The sequence below is a fragment of the Melampsora larici-populina genome (genome assembly GCF_000204055.1).
Source record: "Melampsora larici-populina 98AG31 unplaced genomic scaffold MELLAscaffold_61, whole genome shotgun sequence".
Lineage (NCBI taxonomy): Eukaryota > Fungi > Basidiomycota > Pucciniomycetes > Pucciniales > Melampsoraceae > Melampsora > Melampsora laricis-populina.
In genome coordinates, this window is record NW_006768825.1 from 436,686 (window position 1) to 456,696 (window position 20,011).

Genomic DNA, 20,011 nt, shown 5'->3' on the forward strand with positions numbered 1-20,011 from the left:
ACCCAATATCTATTGCAGTCCATTTTTAGAAAAGAAGAGCTGGGATGTAATAAGTTAATTGATGTGTAAATGTACTTTATATATAAATTTTATTTGCAGTTTGATTCTGCTGAGGTAACTTTCTGAGGAGTGGCAACATCAACACCTTTGGTTGTGAATGTACTACCATCTTGACAAGTGACTTTGATATCCGCTGTCTCCCCGATCCCACCATTACCAAGTTGCCCTGATCATATCACATGATTTTGTCAGTGAAGTGTGCATAAGGATGGATTATATTGCAAAAGCAGATCAAAGTACATTGACAAAATGTTTCATAGACTTACAGTAATTGCTATTTGATTGGAGCTTCATGACTGTCCAATTTTCTGTCCCTTGTTTTGTGATTTCTAATGACTTGATGGGAGTGCTACTTCCAGCAACTTGAATTGAGTTCCAGTACCCACTTGTCCCTTCCTTGTTGATAAATTTCATGGGTTCTGAAAACCCACAAGGCACAAAAGACCTGGAAAGAAACATTTTACAATACAACAGAAGATGTAGATTTTCCTTAGATCACTTTTGGAGAGGTGGACATCTCTACCTTTTCAAAAAAGTATTGAAAAGACAAACTCACCAGGTGATTTTGACAATACCAGGTGATTGATTTCCACTGACTTGTTTCCATAATGAATCATCAAGATCTAAAGCATCTTTCAAACACTGTTTTTTTGGAAAGCAGATTGAGAAAGGGAAATGTGGTCAAAGTTAATGAGTTGGATCACAGTAGGAAGTGCATGATGAATGACATCAAGTTAGAGAATTACACTTGGACATTGATCTCCAACAATTCCAGTGAATGTACCACCAGGGCCTGTGACTGAAATGCATGCTCCACAGGCAGCTGCATCTTTCCATTGGTTGCTTGCTATGGCAATATATCCTAAATCTTGTGGACGAGGCCACTGTTTATAAGCACAGCTTTTTTAATTTGGGTTGACATACAGTGGAGTGAAGACACAAAAAGATTAGCTATATGGGAATATCTCAGCTGGATAAGAACACTTTTGATTTCTATGAATAAATCTTACTTTCCAGTTTCCCAGTTTCCGTGCTGTCATCGGGAAAGATATGTAGACACACAAAAGTCAAATGAGTGTCAAAATAGTTGCATTTAGATAGGATGCAAATATTTTCACTCTTGTCAATTTCACATGATATATCAAAGTTACATACCCAATTTGTTCCCTGCGATTGAAACTGGGATGAAGTTGGAGCTGGGCGTTTTGGTAGACAATATTTTCGGCGTGCCAACTTTTTGCCACCATGAGATTTTGTTGTGTGAGCTGTATTTGCTGCTCTACCTGAGAGCGGAATAATACTTGAAGTAATCAAGAGAAACATCAAGAGAAAACAAAAGCTGGAATTCATCATGTTTCCAAGTGGTCAAGCTTCTTTATCTTAAATAATCGCACACAGTGCGTTATCTTAAAAAATAAAAATGATAAAAAATAGATACGTTTGGTTTCTACAAAGTCAGGAATTGGAAATTTGGGAGAGAACCCCAAACAGGACCTTTCTTTATGGCGCTGGACAGGACGAAAACGTTCAAGATCCATCGAAGCCTTTGAGATAATAATCGATATGTTTGAACGATAAAATACTTCATCACAGCGAGGTATAAAAATAGACTCGATGTTACTTGAATCAACATAACATACGTCATTTGGTTGACATTACATAGTGCACTTTCTACACTACGGGGGGCGGAACGAGAACTTCACGTGAGCAAGGGTGCTGGGTCACCCGCCGACATGGTCTTTATCTATCTTTGTCACCGCAGCATACGGAAGTAGCCCGACATCAGCAGAAATATTGTGTCGACCAATGGCAAAAGGGAGCATGATTGCTTTCAAGAGTTCTACAGCAGTGGGAAAATTTGTCGACGTCGTGCAAGGACATTTTAGCACTCCAAAATCGAGCAGACTTGTTAGTAGGTACTAGCACCGTGTTTCATAGAGTCTGAGACTCTATTCACTACATAGGGGTCATGGATTGATGCAGGTGCAATTGTATGCATCCCACTCACAAACAGACTATTACGAGCGAAAGATAAAGAGATGTGATTTTTCAAATGACTTCACATATGAGGTGACAGAGATATAGATTAATGTGCACAGGCAATAATGATTATTTAATAAAAAGTCTGTGCTAAAGAGTGCCACAGTACCCAAAGTTATCGGTCATCAACAACTTATCTGGGGATCAAACAGACAACGCCCAGAAAAAGATCATGAAGAACTTATAACCCTCGCAATCAATAGCACGATAAGTTGGAATTGAAAGTTTCTCTATTCTCTCGCAAGATGAGAAACAAACGTGATCATGTTTTCCTAGGTGATACGATCTAGTATCTTTTGTGTTGGTGGTTTTATTAACGAAATGGTTTCGTCCTTACTGATATGTATGCGCCTTCAAATATAACCTCTTGACTCTACTTTGATATTACTCCTCGGGATGAATTTTGATTCACGTGGATTAAGCATTTCAACCCGCTATATGCGATAGGTACCATCCTTATCCCCAGTTCTCTTCGCTCATTGCGCGTCACCACCATACCTACATAACGCCTAATCCACGATCTTCTCCTCAGTGTACAAACCCAATCCAATACAAGCAGCCTCCAACTCGCGATGTAGTTCAACAGAAGGTGGCTTCGGTGGCATCTTCGCCCATTCGTGCTTCCGTACATGCATAAGACTCAACAAGAGCACCGGTGACAAGGGTTCCTCGTCAAGCTGCTCCGATCGAGGTTGGAAGCGGCTCGACGCCTCGCCGCCGCCACGAGGAACTCTGTTGCGTTTGCTTTCGCCTCTTTTACCAACTGGCAACGATGTAACCTCCGACGACTACATACGTCAGATTGCGTCTGATTTTCCACACATATTTAAGAAAACGTCTCAGACCTCGAAAAGCTTTGCCCCTGTAGAGACCCAGATCACAGTTCGAGATGTACTCACTTCAATACTTACTGATTTTCATCTTTACCATCATCTTTACGTGCGAGGCCGCGAGTAGACAAGAGTGCTCAAGATTTTATGGACCAAATAAATACGGCGGAACTTGTAAGTGCTTTTCATTGACCCGCCTTAGAGGCTCATCATTTATAATTGTCCAGGAGATTCACGGAACATGTTCGTCAAACCCACCAGTTTGCCAGAACAGTGGCGGTGTAGTGTACGGCTGTAACCGGCCACCATCTTATCTTGTTACTTTGAATAATTGCGTCCCTTACCACCACAACGACATACACAAGCGGACTACTTACGCCAAACCATCTACCCAATACTGTCAAACAGCCGAAAGGTTTCGAGACGATCGTCGTGGAACTTGGTTCATCAGTACGTCAGCATTTCATTACCGCATCATCTCAAGTGATCACAAATTGAACATTCATCTTCATTCCTCTGTAGACTGTGGGATGGTGGTTTTGGATGAGCAAAAGAAAGGGATGAAACTCACAACAGCTTTCAAGTGTTCTGACTCTGGGACAATTCTCAAGGGTCAGTAGTCTCTTCAACTGGTGTCAATTCGTTTTCGAAGACTGACCTAGGATTTCCATACGCACACAGTTGTGGAAGGGTGCACTCCTACAGGATCAGATGGGGTGTATCAGTGAGTAGACCTCTTCGAAGCGAAACAGTTTGACTGAGCCCGTCACACAACTAACATTTTTTTTTCTTCACAGCGGTATTGATTACAATTTTCCTCAATGAGAAGAACGGCTCTATTTTATGTCAATCTATATTTCATATCTTGTTGTTGTTGATTTCTGATGTTGGTGTTTAGTCCACAATTCTTGATATTTGTTGTCTCATCCATTCTTTCAATATTTTTATATTTTTACATAAGAGAGCTGATTTTTTATCATCTTTACCTGGCGACTCAACTAGGATGAATATTGAGTCAGTTTGTGGGCGCGCTATTTTTTTTCTGGGCGCGCCGAGGCGCACCTCTGTAAAATAAAATGCCAAAAACTATGCAGGTTGGCAATTTCATCATTGTTGTGTAGTCAATATCACAGATGGCAGTTTCATCAATCAAAGGCAAAGAAAAATGGAGAGAATCAATACCTAAAGTATTGAAATCAAAGCAAGTACCCATCAAAACCCGAAATCATTGGTAATAAAAGGGAATCTATGGGTGAATCTTTGGGAGGAAAAACTCTGGCCTCCAGTTTTTCCAGGGAATCAGTGAGTCTGAAGGTTTGGAAAAGGACAGTATGTTTTACTCCTGGTGGCCCTTGGGCCTGGATTGCATGACTTTCCCCATTTCTGTATGAAAGAAAAAGTGAGAGAGAAATATGCAGAATTGGTAGATGCTGACAAAAGCCAGAGGACTGTGGGTGGTCACATTCCAGCTCTGAGAAGCCCTTTGGTTCTCCCCATGTCCAAAGCATGTTTGGAAACACCCTATGGAACTTTGTCTGACAAAGAGGGATGACAACTGGGCAAGGGAAAATAAAGACACAAACAAAAGAGCTAAGAGGAATTAGACTTGAAAGGCACTGTAGTAGTACTAAAGTTGAGAGAAAGGATAACCAAGCAATTTGAAAGCTGTAGTAGGACATATGCTAGACATAAGAGTTGTGAGAAGGCCTAGGGTGGTATTGAGATGTTGAAGATGGGGCAAGATGATGCAAGATAGAGACCAAGATGATACATTGGCTGCTCTCTTGTAACCTTATAAGAGTTCCACAACCCTTGAGCACAGTCCATAGTCAGCAAAGGAGTAACCACCAACTTTTGCCCAAAATAAGCTGTGACAATTTGATTTTGTAGGAAGCTTTATTTGGATTCTTCCACCTTTTGAACAAGGAAACTAAAGACTCTCTGGGCCAAATAACACTTTGTGCACCTGCTCTCTAATAAACACACTCAAGTCTTTTCCTGCTTAATATTTGACAACCAAGGGGTCACATGTTACAGGTGAGTTAAGACACAGGTAGTGGTTGTGGGTTTGGATAGTAGAGGGTCACAGCAGCACGATATCTCTCTGTCCAGGTATGCTCAAATCTCCTTGCCATGAAGCTTTGTGGCTGATTTATGAACACAACCACATGAGATTCCAGACAGATAATTTGAAACCAAACATACTTTCAAGACAAGAAAAAGTGTGTTCATTATCCCAATTGATAAGAGACCCTCCAAAAATCTGTAAGTCGTATATGTTTGTTAACTTTCTTCAATACCAAGGTTTTTCAAATCCTAGTAATAGGATATATGTTGATTTACATTATTCTTCTTGATGAGAAAAAAGACTTGATAATATCTCTCCATCAAACTCATGCAAGCACCTTGCTTCACTATGGTCAACAAGTTTTCCAGTTATGAGGAATCAATTCTATTGATTTTGCGACATGTGTACATCAGTGGGAATTCCTCAGTAGATGATAAGCCTTAAACAGTTGTTGAATTGATTTTTCCTTCTTATTGATATTCCTTCACATTTAATTCCTCCTTGAATTTTCTTCTTCTTTATCTTCTATGACCTTTCCTCCCAATTACCACTTTCAGCATCCACATTCACCTAAAGAATTGACATAGAGATATACAAAAAAACTTATCACATTCTTCACAGACCAAAACCTCTTTGAATGAGATTTCCAATCACCTTTGGTTGTTGGCTTATAAACCCCCTAAGAAAACCTACACTCAATTTTCCAACACGTCAAAGAACTCAAATCAATTCCTTTCAACTTACCTTCACACGATCAAAACTCAAACTCTCATTCCAATATAATTCAATTAGATCAATCAGTTATTCAAAAAGTTCAAATATAATCCATTTATATAAAAGAAAAGATTCATAAAAAAGAAAAATTCATCAAGTAAACAAACATGAAAGAAAAAGACAAAAGAGAAAAAAGTTTGATATAGAAAAAGAAAAAAGAAGAGGAAAAAATCATCAAATGCTTTGTAAAAAAAAGGTCGTCATGTTTTCAAAGATTATAAGAAAGAAATAAAAAAATTATCTATCATTTTACATAATTTTTTTTGTTGATCAATAAGAAAAAAAAAACAATGCCAGAAAGAAAAGATAATAAAAAAAAAACGATGCATGCGTTCTAAACTCGCCCCCCCCATCCTCAGAAAAAATAATTCAAAAAAAAGAATCCTCATCATTCAAAAAAAGAAGCCGATGACCTTATAACCAAGAACCAAGAATCACAAACCTGGAAAGAAAAAATCAATCAATCCTGAATCAATTCTTCCCATCTGTTCAAAACCTGTTCAATCTTCCACCTTTGAGTTCCATCCGAATTCGATTTCTTAGACATCTTCAATCCCAATCTTTCTCCAATCTCATCACAAGCAATCAAAACCTTATCTAAATCTTCTTTAGTATGTGAAGCAGATACACAAAACCTTACTCTAGATGAAACTAAAGGTGTGGCAGGATAAGCTACTACTACTACTACGATTGAGTATTCTTTTAACATCATTCTTGAGAATTGTAACATCTAATCATGAAAAAACAAACAATGATCAGTGAAGAGAAAAAAAGAATAGGGTGAAAAAGAATGATTGACTTACTTTTCCTGGATGAAAAATAAGTAATGGAATAATAGGTGAATCACGATTTCCATAAACAATAAACCCAAGTTTTCTTAAACCAGACGAAAGATATCTAGCATTAAAAGCTAATCTTCTTAACCTTTCTTGACCTTCATCAAGTTCTCCGATCTGTTTAGACACTTGTTGGTTTCCAATGATTAAAGATAAAGATGAAATGATTTGTTGTAAGACTACAGGTGACATGGCTTCTGAATAAATCATTGAATGGTTTTGGTGTCGTAAACTTTGGATTGTAGAATGTGATCCTGCAATGTATCCTCCACTGGCTCCGACTGACCAAAACATAAAAAATGAGTTTGATGGTTGAATAACGAAGTTGAAAGAGAAGGATTTGAGCTTACAAGATTTTGTAAAAGTACCCATTAGGATATCTGTACCGGCTGGGTCCAATCCAAAGTAATCACAAACACCTCTACCTCTGGGCCCTAATGCTCCAATAGAATGAGCTTCATCGACATACAGATAAAACTAGAAAAGCGATATCGAGTTTCATGAGTGTTTACGAATAGAACTCTGAGAACTTGAGAGACGAAAGAACGAACCTTGTAAATCGCTTTAAGCAGATACAACTTCGGTAAGTTAACCACAGTACCTTCCATAGAATAGATACCTTCGACGACGACCACAATCTTTTTCCAAGGTCGATGAGTTCTAGGTTGACCTTGACTAATGGATTCTCTAAGTAATTTCTCTAAATCTACCATATCATTATGTTTATATTGTCGAACCATTGCACCCGATAAACGAGAACCGAATCGAATCGAAGAATGATTTAATTCATCTGAAATGATTAAAGTTCCTTTTGAACCTAAAGCAGGAAACGTAGTGGAATTGGTTGCAAATCCTTGTGAAACTAATAAGGCATCTTCTGTTCCTAAGAAATTTGAAATTAATTTTTCACATTGGATTTGTAATGGTGATAAACCCGCTTCTGATCTAGTAGAGACATCATAGGTTTTCAATCTATCTTCTACTGATGAATTTACAAATCCTTTAGATTGAGCAAATCCTAAATAGTTGTATGACGAGATGTTTAAAGCTTGGATGGTATTGCCAGTGTATTGAAAAGTTTCACAATGATCATCTGTTGTACGTTCAATAAGTGTGATGGTTCGACCTGCTACACCGGTAACTGGTCTAGCAAAACAATCTTCCATTCTAGCTTTTAATCGACGAGTATAGAATGAATCGAAATCTGAATTTAAGGCTGCATATCCATTATGAGGCATCAAGTGTTGAAATGCTTCAGATTTGAAACGTTTTCCAAAGAAATCACGAATATGACTAGAAAATCCAAGAAGAGATAAGTAAGTTTAGTTGATGATGAAAATAAAGTTAAGATCTAAAAGACTTACCCTAGTAGAATTAAGATCAGATAAGAAAAATAAGTGGAAAGATAAACCCAATAACCAGGTTCTTCACAATCTTCACCTTCGACTCCATGTAAGATTGTCTCAGTTAGCGATGTTGGATTTGAAGGATTTGATTTAAATTGACTGATCCAACGATACTTTTGATTAAAAGCATCAAAACCGAATTCCGAATGATTTAAACCGAATTTATCATAAACTTGATGATCAATTGGTTTATCAAATGAAACGATTGGGTTCAAACTAGAAAGAATACTAGAATGAGGTGGTAAGTCTAGATTTTGTTGAATTGAATGTTTAGAATGAGTAGGTGAATCGATTGAAGTAGCTGAAGAAGCCGATGAGTTTGTGAATGATAAAGGGTTTGATGAATTGATGGAATCGTTTGAGAATCGATGTAGTGAATTTGATTTCGGGTTTAAAGTAAGATGATGATTTAGTTGATCTGAATGATCTTGATCGGTGTTAGGATTAGGTTGAGACATTTTGATTAAAATTAAAAGTTGATAATGGATGGATGGATGGATGGATGGACGATTAGTTTATTAAATTAGGTAAAGAAGTGAAGAAGCAGTCAGACAACGGAAGGAAGTAGGCAGACTCTTCTCTCTTCATTTGGTCAACAGTCAACGGTCAAGCGTGGGAAATGTGACAGATTGGGTATTGAATTTGAATATTACCGCGGATTTCAATACAAGCTGAGCTCAAGTCAAAACTAATTCAGTTCACAACTCACTCATCTCTGGCCATCTTCATCAAAATCTTCTCATCAATCCTTTCTTGAGTTGCTTCTTCACATACATACAAACCTATCAAACAAATCGATCAAGAATTAATGACTTCATTCAAGTATGCAATCAATCAAAAGTTTATGAAACTAGCTGCAAGTACGGAAGCCGTGACGTGAAGTGACCGCCACGGTTTTTTCAAAACTTCGGTTTTCGGTTTTTGGTTTTCAGATTTCAGATTTTCGACTTTTCAGTCTTTTTTGAATTTCTGATCTCCTACGGAAGCCCAAACTTATTCAATCGCCTCAAAGATCAAGTTTGTTTCGACTCATTGGAAGACCCGATCGAACATCTCGAACACTATTGACGCCATCAATCACCACCTCAGCTGAAAGGCTTCCTTCAAATCTACAGCCCGTTGGCTTTCATATCTCAAACTCATCCACAACCTCCACAGATGAGTTCAGTTTCCATTCTCTTTTAGACCAAATGAGAAACTGAACCATAGCTTTGATCTTCATATTGATTGTAAAAGATGGGAGGTGCATTTTCACTTCTTAAGCACCTTCAGTATGTCTGTTGACTTAAACGTTCATTGGCAAAAAAAGCATAGGATGAGTCGTCATCACTCGAGAATGCTTTATTAGAGCTATCTAGCCTTATCTAGCCTCGTGTATACTACGATCTATGTAACCAAGTTGTGAATTTGTCATTTAATAGTGATCAACGCATACTCTTTGAGCTCTTCATCTTGACAATAAGGACCATGAGACTATTGATCTTCACCAAGAAGATCAGAAAGAAGTATTTCCAGAAAGGAGTATTTGGAACCATACTGACACAAACCATTCAAGCAAACATAGGACGAGCTTGTTAGTTGCAGACCCTTAACAAGATACACCGACTCAAGATTAATGACATTGCAATAAACATGAAAACAAGCGATTGAGAAAGGCAAAAAAGCGAGGTGAAACTTTCAAATAATCTATCATCAAGCTAATATACATGATTAGTCTCAATTTTGTAGGTTCAAGCTTTGGAACCGAATAGCCTCGAGAGGAAGAAAAGCAACATTTTTCACCGCGTAAAAAATCAATTCAATAATCTCACCGTTGAACGTAAACAACCCGATCAATTCTGAGTTTACTCCCACCGCCTAACCAGCTGGACACGTTCCCACTGATATGAATAGTTTTTGTGTAGATTTGATCACCAACGGAGTTGATGAGATTGAACATTTACCAGGATGTCATCATCATGGACTGGTTGCTCTTGAAAAAGAAGCAATTCGCCATCGTCTTTGAATTGATCGAGTGAAATCTGCGTTTGGTGATTGTTAGTCTTGATGACTGGCCGGGTACTTTTTGAAGGTTGAAATTCAACAAGTTGTTTGTGGGAATTGTCAACAATAGAAATGTGGTCATCGTCATAGACTTCTCACAAATGTGCAAGGCAAGGGGCACTTTTAGACTGCAAAAATGACAGTGTCTTTGCTAAGGGCAACGTAGTGTAGTGTTATTAATGCAGGGGCTTGAGGCAAATGCATGTTTGGAAATCAAAAAGACTGAAAAGTCAAAAATCTGAAAACTGAAAACCGAAAACTGAAAACCGAAGTTTTGTAAAAACCGTGGCGGTCACTTCACGTCACGGCTTCCGTATGCATGGGTGGCTTTGAATCTTGAAACATACAAATTCCCAAACATCGTCACATTTTGATCAAATATGTTGATGAGAACATATGATGTACACCTTTGACGATGATCAGTGAGCAAGATTTGGTAAATATTACTGAAACGGTAAACCCAATGAGAATAGTTTGAGATCACAATATTAGTCAAGCTGTTGATTCATCTGACCAAGTCAGATTTTCAAAACCCTATTTGAGATTTTGAGTGGTCAAGAGTATCTTCAACCTATTCAATTTTGGACTCACAAAACACCAGAATTCAACGGTCATCATATGTCTTGTGGTTTGTTGGGTTGTGATACATCAAGCGTTCTCAATAGAGACTAATCAACAAGCATCATCATAACTAAACAATCACAAGGAGCCCGAATGACAAATAAGATCGATCGAAGTACATGACAGAACAGATGGTTTTGACCTCTTGAGCAAAAATAAAAATGGAAAATAGTACTGGCCACAAGCTGGAAGATTATTCCTGTGCAAAAATACAATTCAATCAAGATCATACGTGTTGCCCAAATGCTGTGATTTGAGCCTTTGACATACACTCATTGATTCACTTCATTACCTCAAAAAAATACCAAGTTACATCCCAACAATGCAGAATGCACCAAGGTTCTCGCATCACGGTTGAACAAAAAAATATCTAAAACTGAATTCGGTTTCATATGAAATTCACAACAAAACAAAAAAAGTTTACAAAAAAAGCGTTCGGAGAGTATAAGAAACATCCTCGAAAAAGAAGATGTAACAACTCCTCACATCCAAGACCCCATTTGAAAAAAAAAACTTTCCAATAATCCCAAGATCTCAATCAAACTAATCGATCAAATCAATCCTAAGAAAAAAAAACGTTTTCCAAAACCAAAACACTCAGGAACGAGCAACGTAACTCTAGAATCATTCCCCTAAGGGATTTCATCCTCCTGTCATTTTGTTTTCATCAAGTTTTATCTAGTACATTGATTTTCACTTTCGTCGTCATGATGATCATTAGTTTCTTGTGGTTTTGATTTTCCTTAATCAGTTAATGCCTCATGTGCATAACTTTTTGGGTGGTCCTAGTGAGTTTTTCGTCATGACGCGTGAATAAGAAAGATGTAAAATAGTCCAATGATAGGATCAAAATCCGAATATAAACTTCAAATGATTTATCAAGGAAATCTAAAGACAAAGCAAAAAGAGATATTCAGTAACCCGGATTTCAATTCGTAAATGGAACAGAATCGCCAGAAAGCAAAAGAACGACATTACAATTTTAATCATCATACCGGCGAGCTCCAAGACCATCGAACAAAAAACCGTATCCTCCCTTCGATCGTAGCACCACACACACACATACACAGAGACACACATCCATCCAAGAAGAAACGAGTTCTGAATCCACTTTTATGATCTTTATGATCAAGAAAGACAAAAAGTGGACACAAAAAACAAAAAAAAAGGCTCCTAGAAAGCCTCCATAGCAGTTTTACATAGATTCATCTGATTGATTCCCAAACAGGAAGAAGAAGGAAAAAGTATTGGCTAGTGACCTTTATCTCGTACTCTCTTTCACCTTCTTTCGATTAGTCACCTGTCGTAGTAATCCCACCGAGTTCCAATCATATATGATCAATGGCTTCGACAGCGTCTCCTTAGAAACGGACTCATCATTCCGACTCCGCGCAAGGTTATAAGAGAATGACAACTGAGGGTCTGATGTTCGGATCAACTAACATCTCTAGCACCTCAACCATGCCACCCGTGATCACTCGCGTTCCAAGTACTTGAGCCGAGATCATCGATAGTCTCATGAAGTAGATGTGAACCATGAATAAACAGATCAAGCGAAGGATGTAGAAAGAAGACAAGCAGCCTTAATCCCAGAGAGTGAGCTTATCGGAATCTGTTTCACATCAGCACTTATGATGCCACCATCTACTCAAGACTCTTGGAATTTCGAATGACCACTGATAGATGATGATGAAAGCACATTGTCGAGCGAGGATATATATCAAGACCGGCCCAGCGTGAAAACAATTTAGCAAGAGTCAGTCCTAGTCTTAAGCTAGCCATAGCGGGATATAGACCCTTTGATCAATCGTATGATTCAAAATCAGTGGTTTCCCACAACAAATCACAATCAAAAGAAGGATAATCGAGAGCATAGAGATGAAAGGTATGACCAAGCAATAAACTTTTGTTCGTCTTTCTGTACCAGATGAATCCATGAAAACGCCGATGCAAGAAACCGACAAAGCTTCATTCAAGCTTACAGGTCCAAGAAAAGAGGTGAAGAAGGAACTGAATCATTCGACACTTTCGATTCGGCCAACAACTGAAATCAACTTCGGGTCGCAAGAACTTAGGGTTAGATGCAGAATCTTGCAATCATCGAACCAGTTCGAAGCGTCAGGAGCTGATCAGTTTCAGATTGACCAATTCCGTCATTCACTATACGACATGCAGCCGAATCAGCTAAACTCTGGGGGTGGAACCGTTCTTCAGTCCGGATGTGTGCTCGAGTAATGTGTGGGTGTGGTGTGCGTCTCAGTTCGGATAAAGCTCTCGTTCTAGGCTGTCGTTTTTCAAGGACCAGGCAGTCGATCGAGTGAAGAGGAGAGGCGTTGAATCAGACAAGTTATGATTGATCAGGATTCAATGGACATTCGAAACGCGTACCTTGAAGCAAATCTGAGATGATGCGATGTGCATCGATCACCCTTTCAGGCACCATGATAAGATTGCTTGAAAAGGATAGTGAAAACGATTCAAGGAAACGTAGATCGAACAAAGGAGAAACAAGAGTCATCATCAAAAGTCGTAAGATTTTTGGAGTCGAAACACTTCACTCACCATGTAGCCGAACGGGGATCTCGAGAGATTGAAATGACTTCAGAAGGTGAAGTGAGTAGAAATATGGTCGAAGTGGTTTATAGTGAGCGAAGTGATGATGACCGAAGTTGATTGGTAAAGTGGTTGCTCAAAACAAATTCAGCTTTAAATTTGGTCGCGTTGGCTGAGTGGTGGCTGATCAGCCTACATACAGCTACATGTAACATACAACACATATTACATAACATAAACATACCACATACTGTCAAAGCCATAGCCTGGAGATGGCTGATGCGTAACATGGGATGAAAAAGGTTTGTTTGCCAAGCTTCATGAGGTTACCAATGAACGTTTCTTTACCTTGAACCACAAATCATCGGAAACCTGCAAGAAATAATAAATTATTAAAAAGTTAACCATGGACTTGAAAGCCTACCTCGCTTCCAAATATATGTCAGGTCCGAAAGCCGAAGCTATCTTATCATCTGTTGCATCAGAAAGCTCAACACGAAAGAAACGTAAAAAGAAAACTCACGATCCGAGTAATCTAACAAGTCAAACTTCATCGGGGCTTATTTTGAAAGATGAAGATGAATCATGTTGGAAGAATGAGGTGGAAGAAGAAGAGAATGAACCAGGTGAGAAGATCATCTTCCAAAAGATCATCAAATTATAACTTGAGACTAAACTGAGATTGGAAACCCGTTTTTTCACATATAGTGATCGAAACGATTGCAAAGTTTAAAGGAAAATCGAATAATGAATCAAAATGGACAGTCATCAAACCTTCAGAGGAGACCAATGAAGAAAACATAGCAGAAGATGAACAACCTCAAATAGTTGAAGAAGTTACAACTGGAGTCACAGGAGGATTACAAACAGCTGATCAAATCAAATCTCATCTTAAATCACAGAAAATGAAACAAAAAATAAGAGAAAGTCAAAGAGCAGCAGAAGAAGATGTAGAAGAAGAAACGGTTTATCGTGATTCATCAGGTAAAAAGATTGATACCAAACAACTTCGAGCTGAGGAAAAAAGAAGGCAAGCTAAAGATTTAGAAAAGGCTATGAGAAAGATGGAGTGGGGAAAAGGTTTGGTACAAAGGGATGGTAAGAAAGCTGATGCCGATGAATTGAGTAAGATAGCTGCTCAACCTTTTGCAAGGTAAGTTGTTCATGAGATTATGCCCTTCCTTTAGTTTTCGAGTCCTACACTGATTATTTTTGGAATATCTCATAGAACGATTAACGATCAAGAGATGAATCAAGAGATGAAGGGTGTTCAACGCTGGAATGATCCTGCAGCTGGTTTCTTGACTGTGAGTGATCTGGATTTTCATTCATTTCTACTTTGATTCTTGACCTCCGAGTAAATTTTAAACCTTGATGTGAACATAGAAACCATCCAAATCGACCTCCAAGCCAACCCGACCTAAATACAATGGTCCACCACCACCGCCTAATCGATATGGAATTCCTCCGGGTTATAGATGGGATGGAGTAGACCGTTCAAATGGATTTGAGAAAAAACTCTTTGCAACTGGAAATGATAAAAAACGAGTTGAGTATGATATTCCCAGGGTTTCATTCTCGATCACTACTATTTGTTTCACTGATCATGAACTACTTTTTTGGGATCTTAGACTAAAGCAGAAGCTTATAGTTACTCTGTGGATGATATGTAAATCAATGACTCGCAAATCTCACCCAAATCTCATCATCTTTTGTTTCTTTTGATCTTCCGTCCTGATAGTGTTGTAACTGGAACAATTGTGTAGAATTCTAAATCTTTTTCTTCCTACATTGTGCAAAACTCATTTGAACCTATGTCACAATTTCATTACTGATTTGCATAATTTCATCAAATTTACGATGTCATAATCACTTGACCAGATGCAATCCTGACACCCCCACCCAAGGGCATTTATCAACTCACACAGAGTTTGGTTGTTAGTCTTGCTTGATGAGCTTCCCGTAAGAAGAAAACAAAGCTGCCTATATATAATCTTCCACAACCTACCAAGCTCCATGATCAGATTTTTCTTCACCTTTATATCCCCCGTGAAGAAAGACGATGACACCAAATATGATATTGAATAGAGCTAAACCTTTCTTCCACCTTTGGCTCTTGCTCTTTGCTCAAGCTGAAACCACTACTACTTGCTCTTCTCTATCAAGCACTGCTGGCGCCTTGGATTTTACAATCCGAGGCATCTTTGTTGGCAGTGAAGACAACTTTCTGCATTGTTCAAGAAAATGATCTCAACACATTCAGGTATAGAACTTTCAGTTTGGACATAATGTGATATTATCCCTCAAAAATCCAAAGATGGAACATCAACCAATTTGACTGGAAAAAGATAGCCATACAAAAGAGTACAAAAGCATACTGTAGCCAAGATGAAGAAATATGATCTTGACTAAATTCAAGTTTTAAATGAGGCTCCATTGTGGTCAGGCTACGCAGAGATGTAAGAAAGACACAACAGCAATCACATGATGAAGCTCCAAACTCTCAACCGCCATTCACAAAAATATCATCAGCCAAGGTCTGCTTACAAACTTTATGATCATCACCCTGATTATCATCCATGCCGAGAGGATGAGATACATAAAAAGTACCCGGTGTGGGCGGAGCATCACGCCGTCATCGCGTTAAATTTAAGGGTTTGTCGTACAACTTTTTTGTTGACTCAGACTTGCTGAAGGCGGGACATCTTGAAATGGGATTAAAGTAAAACTTAAGTACTATAATACTTAGTAAGATACTAAAACGAGTAAGAGAAAGATTTGGGAGAGAATCCTGGGCTGAGAGCCTAGGGTTAAATTCTTTGTTAAGTTTACTGTTGCCTGGGAATTTGGCCATACATATATATCCTCGTATATTGCTGCTTGCACAATGCAACTCAATTAAGACCCTGCCGATGTCGCACGAGGAAATGATATTTAAGTACATCGTCATGTTTGACAGCTGGCTGCAATATGTACCTTGCTATACTCACTTGGCTCGATGGATCTCTTGCTACGTATGTGAAATTTCTATTTATGTACCTTTCAGTCAGTATACAATCCGGATATCTCTTCAAGTAGCTTCAAGTCCCTGATCCTTTCTTCAAACGCCAATTCCTCGTCCTTCAAATCCTTCTTACTTTTCCAATTACAATTGTTTTCGTACCCACATTCCAGCTCTTGTCATCATGAGATTGTTGTTTCTTCTTGGATTCCTCTTACAAGCGTTAGGTGTGATGGGTTATCCCAAATCCGTCGATCAACTCGAAGGACGTGATTTGACTGGCTTTGAATCGAACCGCCCGAACAAACTTTCCAAGCGCACGTTATCGACAACCAAAAACTCCGTATTTTGTCCTGCTGCAGGTCCCGACGGCACTAGATTTGATTTGAAAGATTACAACAAGTTAGTCACTATCAACTCTTTTTCATTTTAAAAGATATCCTCTTTGCTTTATCAATCTTATCGATTGACTCGTATCCATTGTTGGAACCTTGATTAGATGCATGACTGCTTTGATCTCACGCCATGTCCCATGTGCTTACTTCAAGGATATAGTTGTGAGTAGGGTGTTTGATGAGCAAACCGCGAGGCTAGGTCTTATAGAGTTGACTGGCTGATTGACTCATCTCGTACAGATGTTTGTCGAAACGGAGTCCGGTGAAAACGCCGTGTTTGAGGAGTGAGTCTCTATGTGACAAGTCGAACTAATTTTCCTAGAGTTCAAATATGAAAATGTTTATATTCATTTGTTCTTTCAGCGCCTCACCCAGTGTCGTTAGACACATAATGGACGTCAGGCTCAATGATGAATGTCTGGTTGATAACCCAGTCAAGCCTGTAAGTCATACGTCTCTCTCCTGCAAATCAGAATTGAACCCTAACTAGCTTTAACAACACTACCAATTGATAGAGGAGCAACCTACCAGACCCACCATCCGCGGATCTTGGTAAATCAATCCAGGTACTGTTTTATGATAATGATACCCCTAGCAAGCAAGTCATCACGTGTACAGTGGGTAAACCCGAGTACGTGTTCCGACCTGCCCTGCAAAATCAAATTTCACCTTTCGGGTCAATGTCGGGGCACTCAATTTGAATGTTTGAGACTGGCACCCAGACCATTGAAAAGGCATTGCTTTGATGAATCTAGGAATATGGTTTTGGAGACCAAAAATATGATTTTACTCTTTTAGAGGTTTGGATTTTCGGACCTAGGCCTCGATTAGGTACCTATCTAGCTACTTAGCGGCGCACTAGGCCTATAATTTAATGAATATGGCTGCTCAAGTGGCAAATAACAACCAAATTTGCTTTTTTTTTAAAAAAAACCAAAAGTTTTGCAGCCTAACACCACCCCTCAACCTTACTCTCCCGCCAAAAAAAGCAGAAAAAATGGCAAAAATTTCTCAAAAATTTCGGACCCAAACCTCTATGCGGACTGGCTTGGAACACGTATGTACTCGGGTTTACCCACTGTACCCCCGAGGATGATGATTGGGCGCGCCAGGCTGTACAGGGTAACGCTTAATCTCAACAACTGTGTCCCAGCATTTTGTTTCGTTTCATTCAAGTCAAATTCATAAGCATACTCTGTGTTTCAACGATTACAAACGATCTACATGTTATCACAGCATGCATAATTGAGCCCAGGTCAATAAATTGTCAGCATGGAAAATGCCATCTTAGAGAGTCTTAGCCTCGATCCTTATAGGAACTTCCACTATCATCAGTGAATTACATGATATCAAGCAAATACAATCACGAGTTGTTCTATCGCTGCTTTCTTACCACAGAGTACGGCTTCGATGTCGTTAACTTTTAGTTTTGCCAGGTCTGGTCAAGGACTAGAGAAGTATCTTATGTCGGAGTGCCTTGACACAAATTCTGCTTGAAACCGCTACATGAATGATATGGAGCGCTGAAGAGCGGGCATGTCAGTGCAGTCAGTGCAGTCAAACGACTCGATTAAGATTTATGCACCCCTCTGGTGTTTGTACATAAAAGATTTTGATTATTCGACATCGTGATGAAGGATTCACCTTGCAATCGCGCGGATAGATATGTACCCGTAGAGCGGCATATATGTGTTCATGGTGCGTTGTGAAGTCATCACAGACCTGAGTCCACCCTGCTGGTCATCATGATCGAGGAAGGTACATACATGGGTGTCTCGAATACTCACGACATCTCTTGTAAGTGAATTGTACTGTCGTTCTCGAAGAGCTTGTCCGAGTTTTCCCGCAAAACTCGAGCAATTTGGCGGGAAAACTTGGAAAAGCTTTTCGAGAAGACAGTACTTTTCCCTGGCTTCGGTCGCGTCTGACACCTTGCGATGTAGTATAAAACGGTGCCCTCTTACCAGCTGATATTCCTCCCATGAGCCGAATATAACCCCTTACAAATCTATGCTCAATTGTCCATCTTTATCACAAAACATGAATAACTTCTTAGCACTTATAGTTCTTTGTCAGTTCTTCATCTCTGGTCAAGCAAACACAGATGGCCGAGTATCGGTGCGATCCTTCGCATCTGAGGAGGCTCGCCAACCTACTATTCTTGAAAAAAGACAGACGGCGAATATGACCTGCCATATCAGCGATGATGTTGAATCAGCAACAGGCAATGCGGCAGATTGCTTCGCGTCAGTTTTCCTTTCTCTATTTAGCTAGAAACTTACATTCACCGGCATTCCTATACTGAAGCGATCAATTCTAACTTTGATCAACGCATTTGCCGACCGTGTTTACACAGTGCTATAGATTACTTGTATACTGCCCCAGCTCCTCGACCAGGCTGCGTCATTTGTCGCACTTGTACAGTGAGTTCATTACACACCATCCATCTGCCCATGGGTTCAACGCGCTGAATCATGGGTTTCTCAACAGATCAAGCCTCTCGATGGCTCTGAAAACCCGGTGGGGGGTATCAATGGGTATGTAGTATTGGTGACAAGTATATATGTACATTGAAGCATCTCTAACAAAGTGGTTTGTTTTACAGGAATGCTCCTAGCATCGCGCAGGCTTCGATTAACGCAGCATATGACAATAGGTTCAGTCAAGTAATATTCTCGCCCCCCCAACCAGATTGCGTAAATTACGTGCTCCCCGCTGGTATTGTATGTCAGGATTCTAATTTTTTTCAATCACGGCGTGATGCTCAACTGATCTTCAAACATTTTGTTACAGAACTTGGGCCCACTCCCGCCTGGCGGCACTTTGTTTGCACCTTATCTTCTTGGATATCTAGACGGCCAAGGTGATTCTCCTCAGGCTTGTAGCGCAGAATTGGACCAGGAGATTCAGGCACATGGGGGTTGAAGTCGGTTGAGGATTTAAAGCTCCATCATGCAATTGCTGCTATACTTTCTGATTTACCTCTGTGTAAGCTGCCCCAAATGAAAATTGAACAAGGGTCTCATGTCGTTCAAATGATACTTGTTCAATCCTTTTAAATTTCATTATGCGTGTTAAGAGGCTTGTAGTGTAATCGCAACACCATCAATGGGTCAAAGGCTAAACAAATCCAAGTGATCACACGCCTTTTGATTGCAATTGTAAATGTAAAAGGGGTTTTACATTCCTGCATTGAGATCCAACTTTTTTCATCATTTCTGGTTCTTGCCATGCTTATCGAATATGGGAAAAAGGCCTGATGAGACAGGTGAGGAAGACCGAACTGCAGTAATTATATAGCTTCTGATCGAGGATAATGTTGAACTTATACAATCCACCTTTACCCCAAGGTGGAGACCAATAATCATTCGAATAAAATATATG

General features: G+C 39.3%; 7 protein-coding genes across 7 annotated transcripts; 4 read left to right on the top strand and 3 right to left on the bottom strand.

The window, feature by feature from the left end:
• Positions 1-89: 89 nt before the first annotated feature.
• MELLADRAFT_93823 (Non-catalytic module family EXPN) lies at positions 90-1,383 on the bottom strand (the record flags this gene model as incomplete). The annotated part of the gene is made up of 6 exons (XM_007416520.1): positions 90-226; positions 327-505; positions 617-702; positions 807-960; positions 1,071-1,093; positions 1,216-1,383. 6 exons carry the CDS (start codon positions 1,381-1,383, stop codon positions 90-92), a joined length of 747 nt encoding a protein of 248 aa, XP_007416582.1.
• Positions 1,384-2,609: 1,226 nt separating this feature from the next.
• MELLADRAFT_68048 (uncharacterized protein) lies at positions 2,610-3,033 on the bottom strand (the record flags this gene model as incomplete). The annotated part of the gene is made up of 3 exons (XM_007416519.1): positions 2,610-2,888; positions 2,946-2,962; positions 3,012-3,033. 3 exons carry the CDS (start codon positions 3,031-3,033, stop codon positions 2,610-2,612), a joined length of 318 nt encoding a protein of 105 aa, XP_007416581.1.
• Positions 2,990-3,755, top strand: MELLADRAFT_124225 (uncharacterized protein; the record flags this gene model as incomplete). Its single annotated transcript, XM_007416491.1, has 5 exons — positions 2,990-3,104; positions 3,192-3,380; positions 3,453-3,542; positions 3,612-3,654; positions 3,728-3,755. 5 exons carry the CDS (start codon positions 2,990-2,992, stop codon positions 3,753-3,755), a joined length of 465 nt encoding a protein of 154 aa, XP_007416553.1.
• A 2,558-nt stretch (positions 3,756-6,313) lies between these two features.
• On the bottom strand, positions 6,314-8,037 carry MELLADRAFT_23775 (uncharacterized protein; the record flags this gene model as incomplete). Its single annotated transcript, XM_007416518.1, has 5 exons — positions 6,314-6,502; positions 6,576-6,889; positions 6,959-7,085; positions 7,160-7,901; positions 7,973-8,037. Coding segments are annotated over 5 exons (1,437 nt in total), but the record flags the coding sequence as incomplete, so codon positions are not given.
• Positions 8,038-13,637: 5,600 nt separating this feature from the next.
• On the top strand, positions 13,638-14,904 carry MELLADRAFT_112102 (uncharacterized protein; the record flags this gene model as incomplete). The annotated part of the gene is made up of 5 exons (XM_007416492.1): positions 13,638-13,857; positions 13,940-14,384; positions 14,460-14,538; positions 14,618-14,779; positions 14,863-14,904. 5 exons carry the CDS (start codon positions 13,638-13,640, stop codon positions 14,902-14,904), a joined length of 948 nt encoding a protein of 315 aa, XP_007416554.1.
• Positions 14,905-16,416: 1,512 nt separating this feature from the next.
• Positions 16,417-17,328, top strand: MELLADRAFT_124032 (uncharacterized protein; the record flags this gene model as incomplete). The annotated part of the gene is made up of 5 exons (XM_007416493.1): positions 16,417-16,634; positions 16,732-16,789; positions 16,868-16,911; positions 16,991-17,069; positions 17,143-17,328. The coding sequence occupies 5 exons, from the start codon at positions 16,417-16,419 to the stop codon at positions 17,326-17,328; spliced, it is 585 nt and encodes a 194-aa protein (XP_007416555.1).
• Positions 17,329-18,667: 1,339 nt separating this feature from the next.
• MELLADRAFT_123965 (uncharacterized protein) lies at positions 18,668-19,552 on the top strand (the record flags this gene model as incomplete). Its single annotated transcript, XM_007416494.1, has 5 exons — positions 18,668-18,873; positions 18,984-19,050; positions 19,118-19,164; positions 19,218-19,350; positions 19,421-19,552. The coding sequence occupies 5 exons, from the start codon at positions 18,668-18,670 to the stop codon at positions 19,550-19,552; spliced, it is 585 nt and encodes a 194-aa protein (XP_007416556.1).
• Positions 19,553-20,011: the final 459 nt, after the last annotated feature.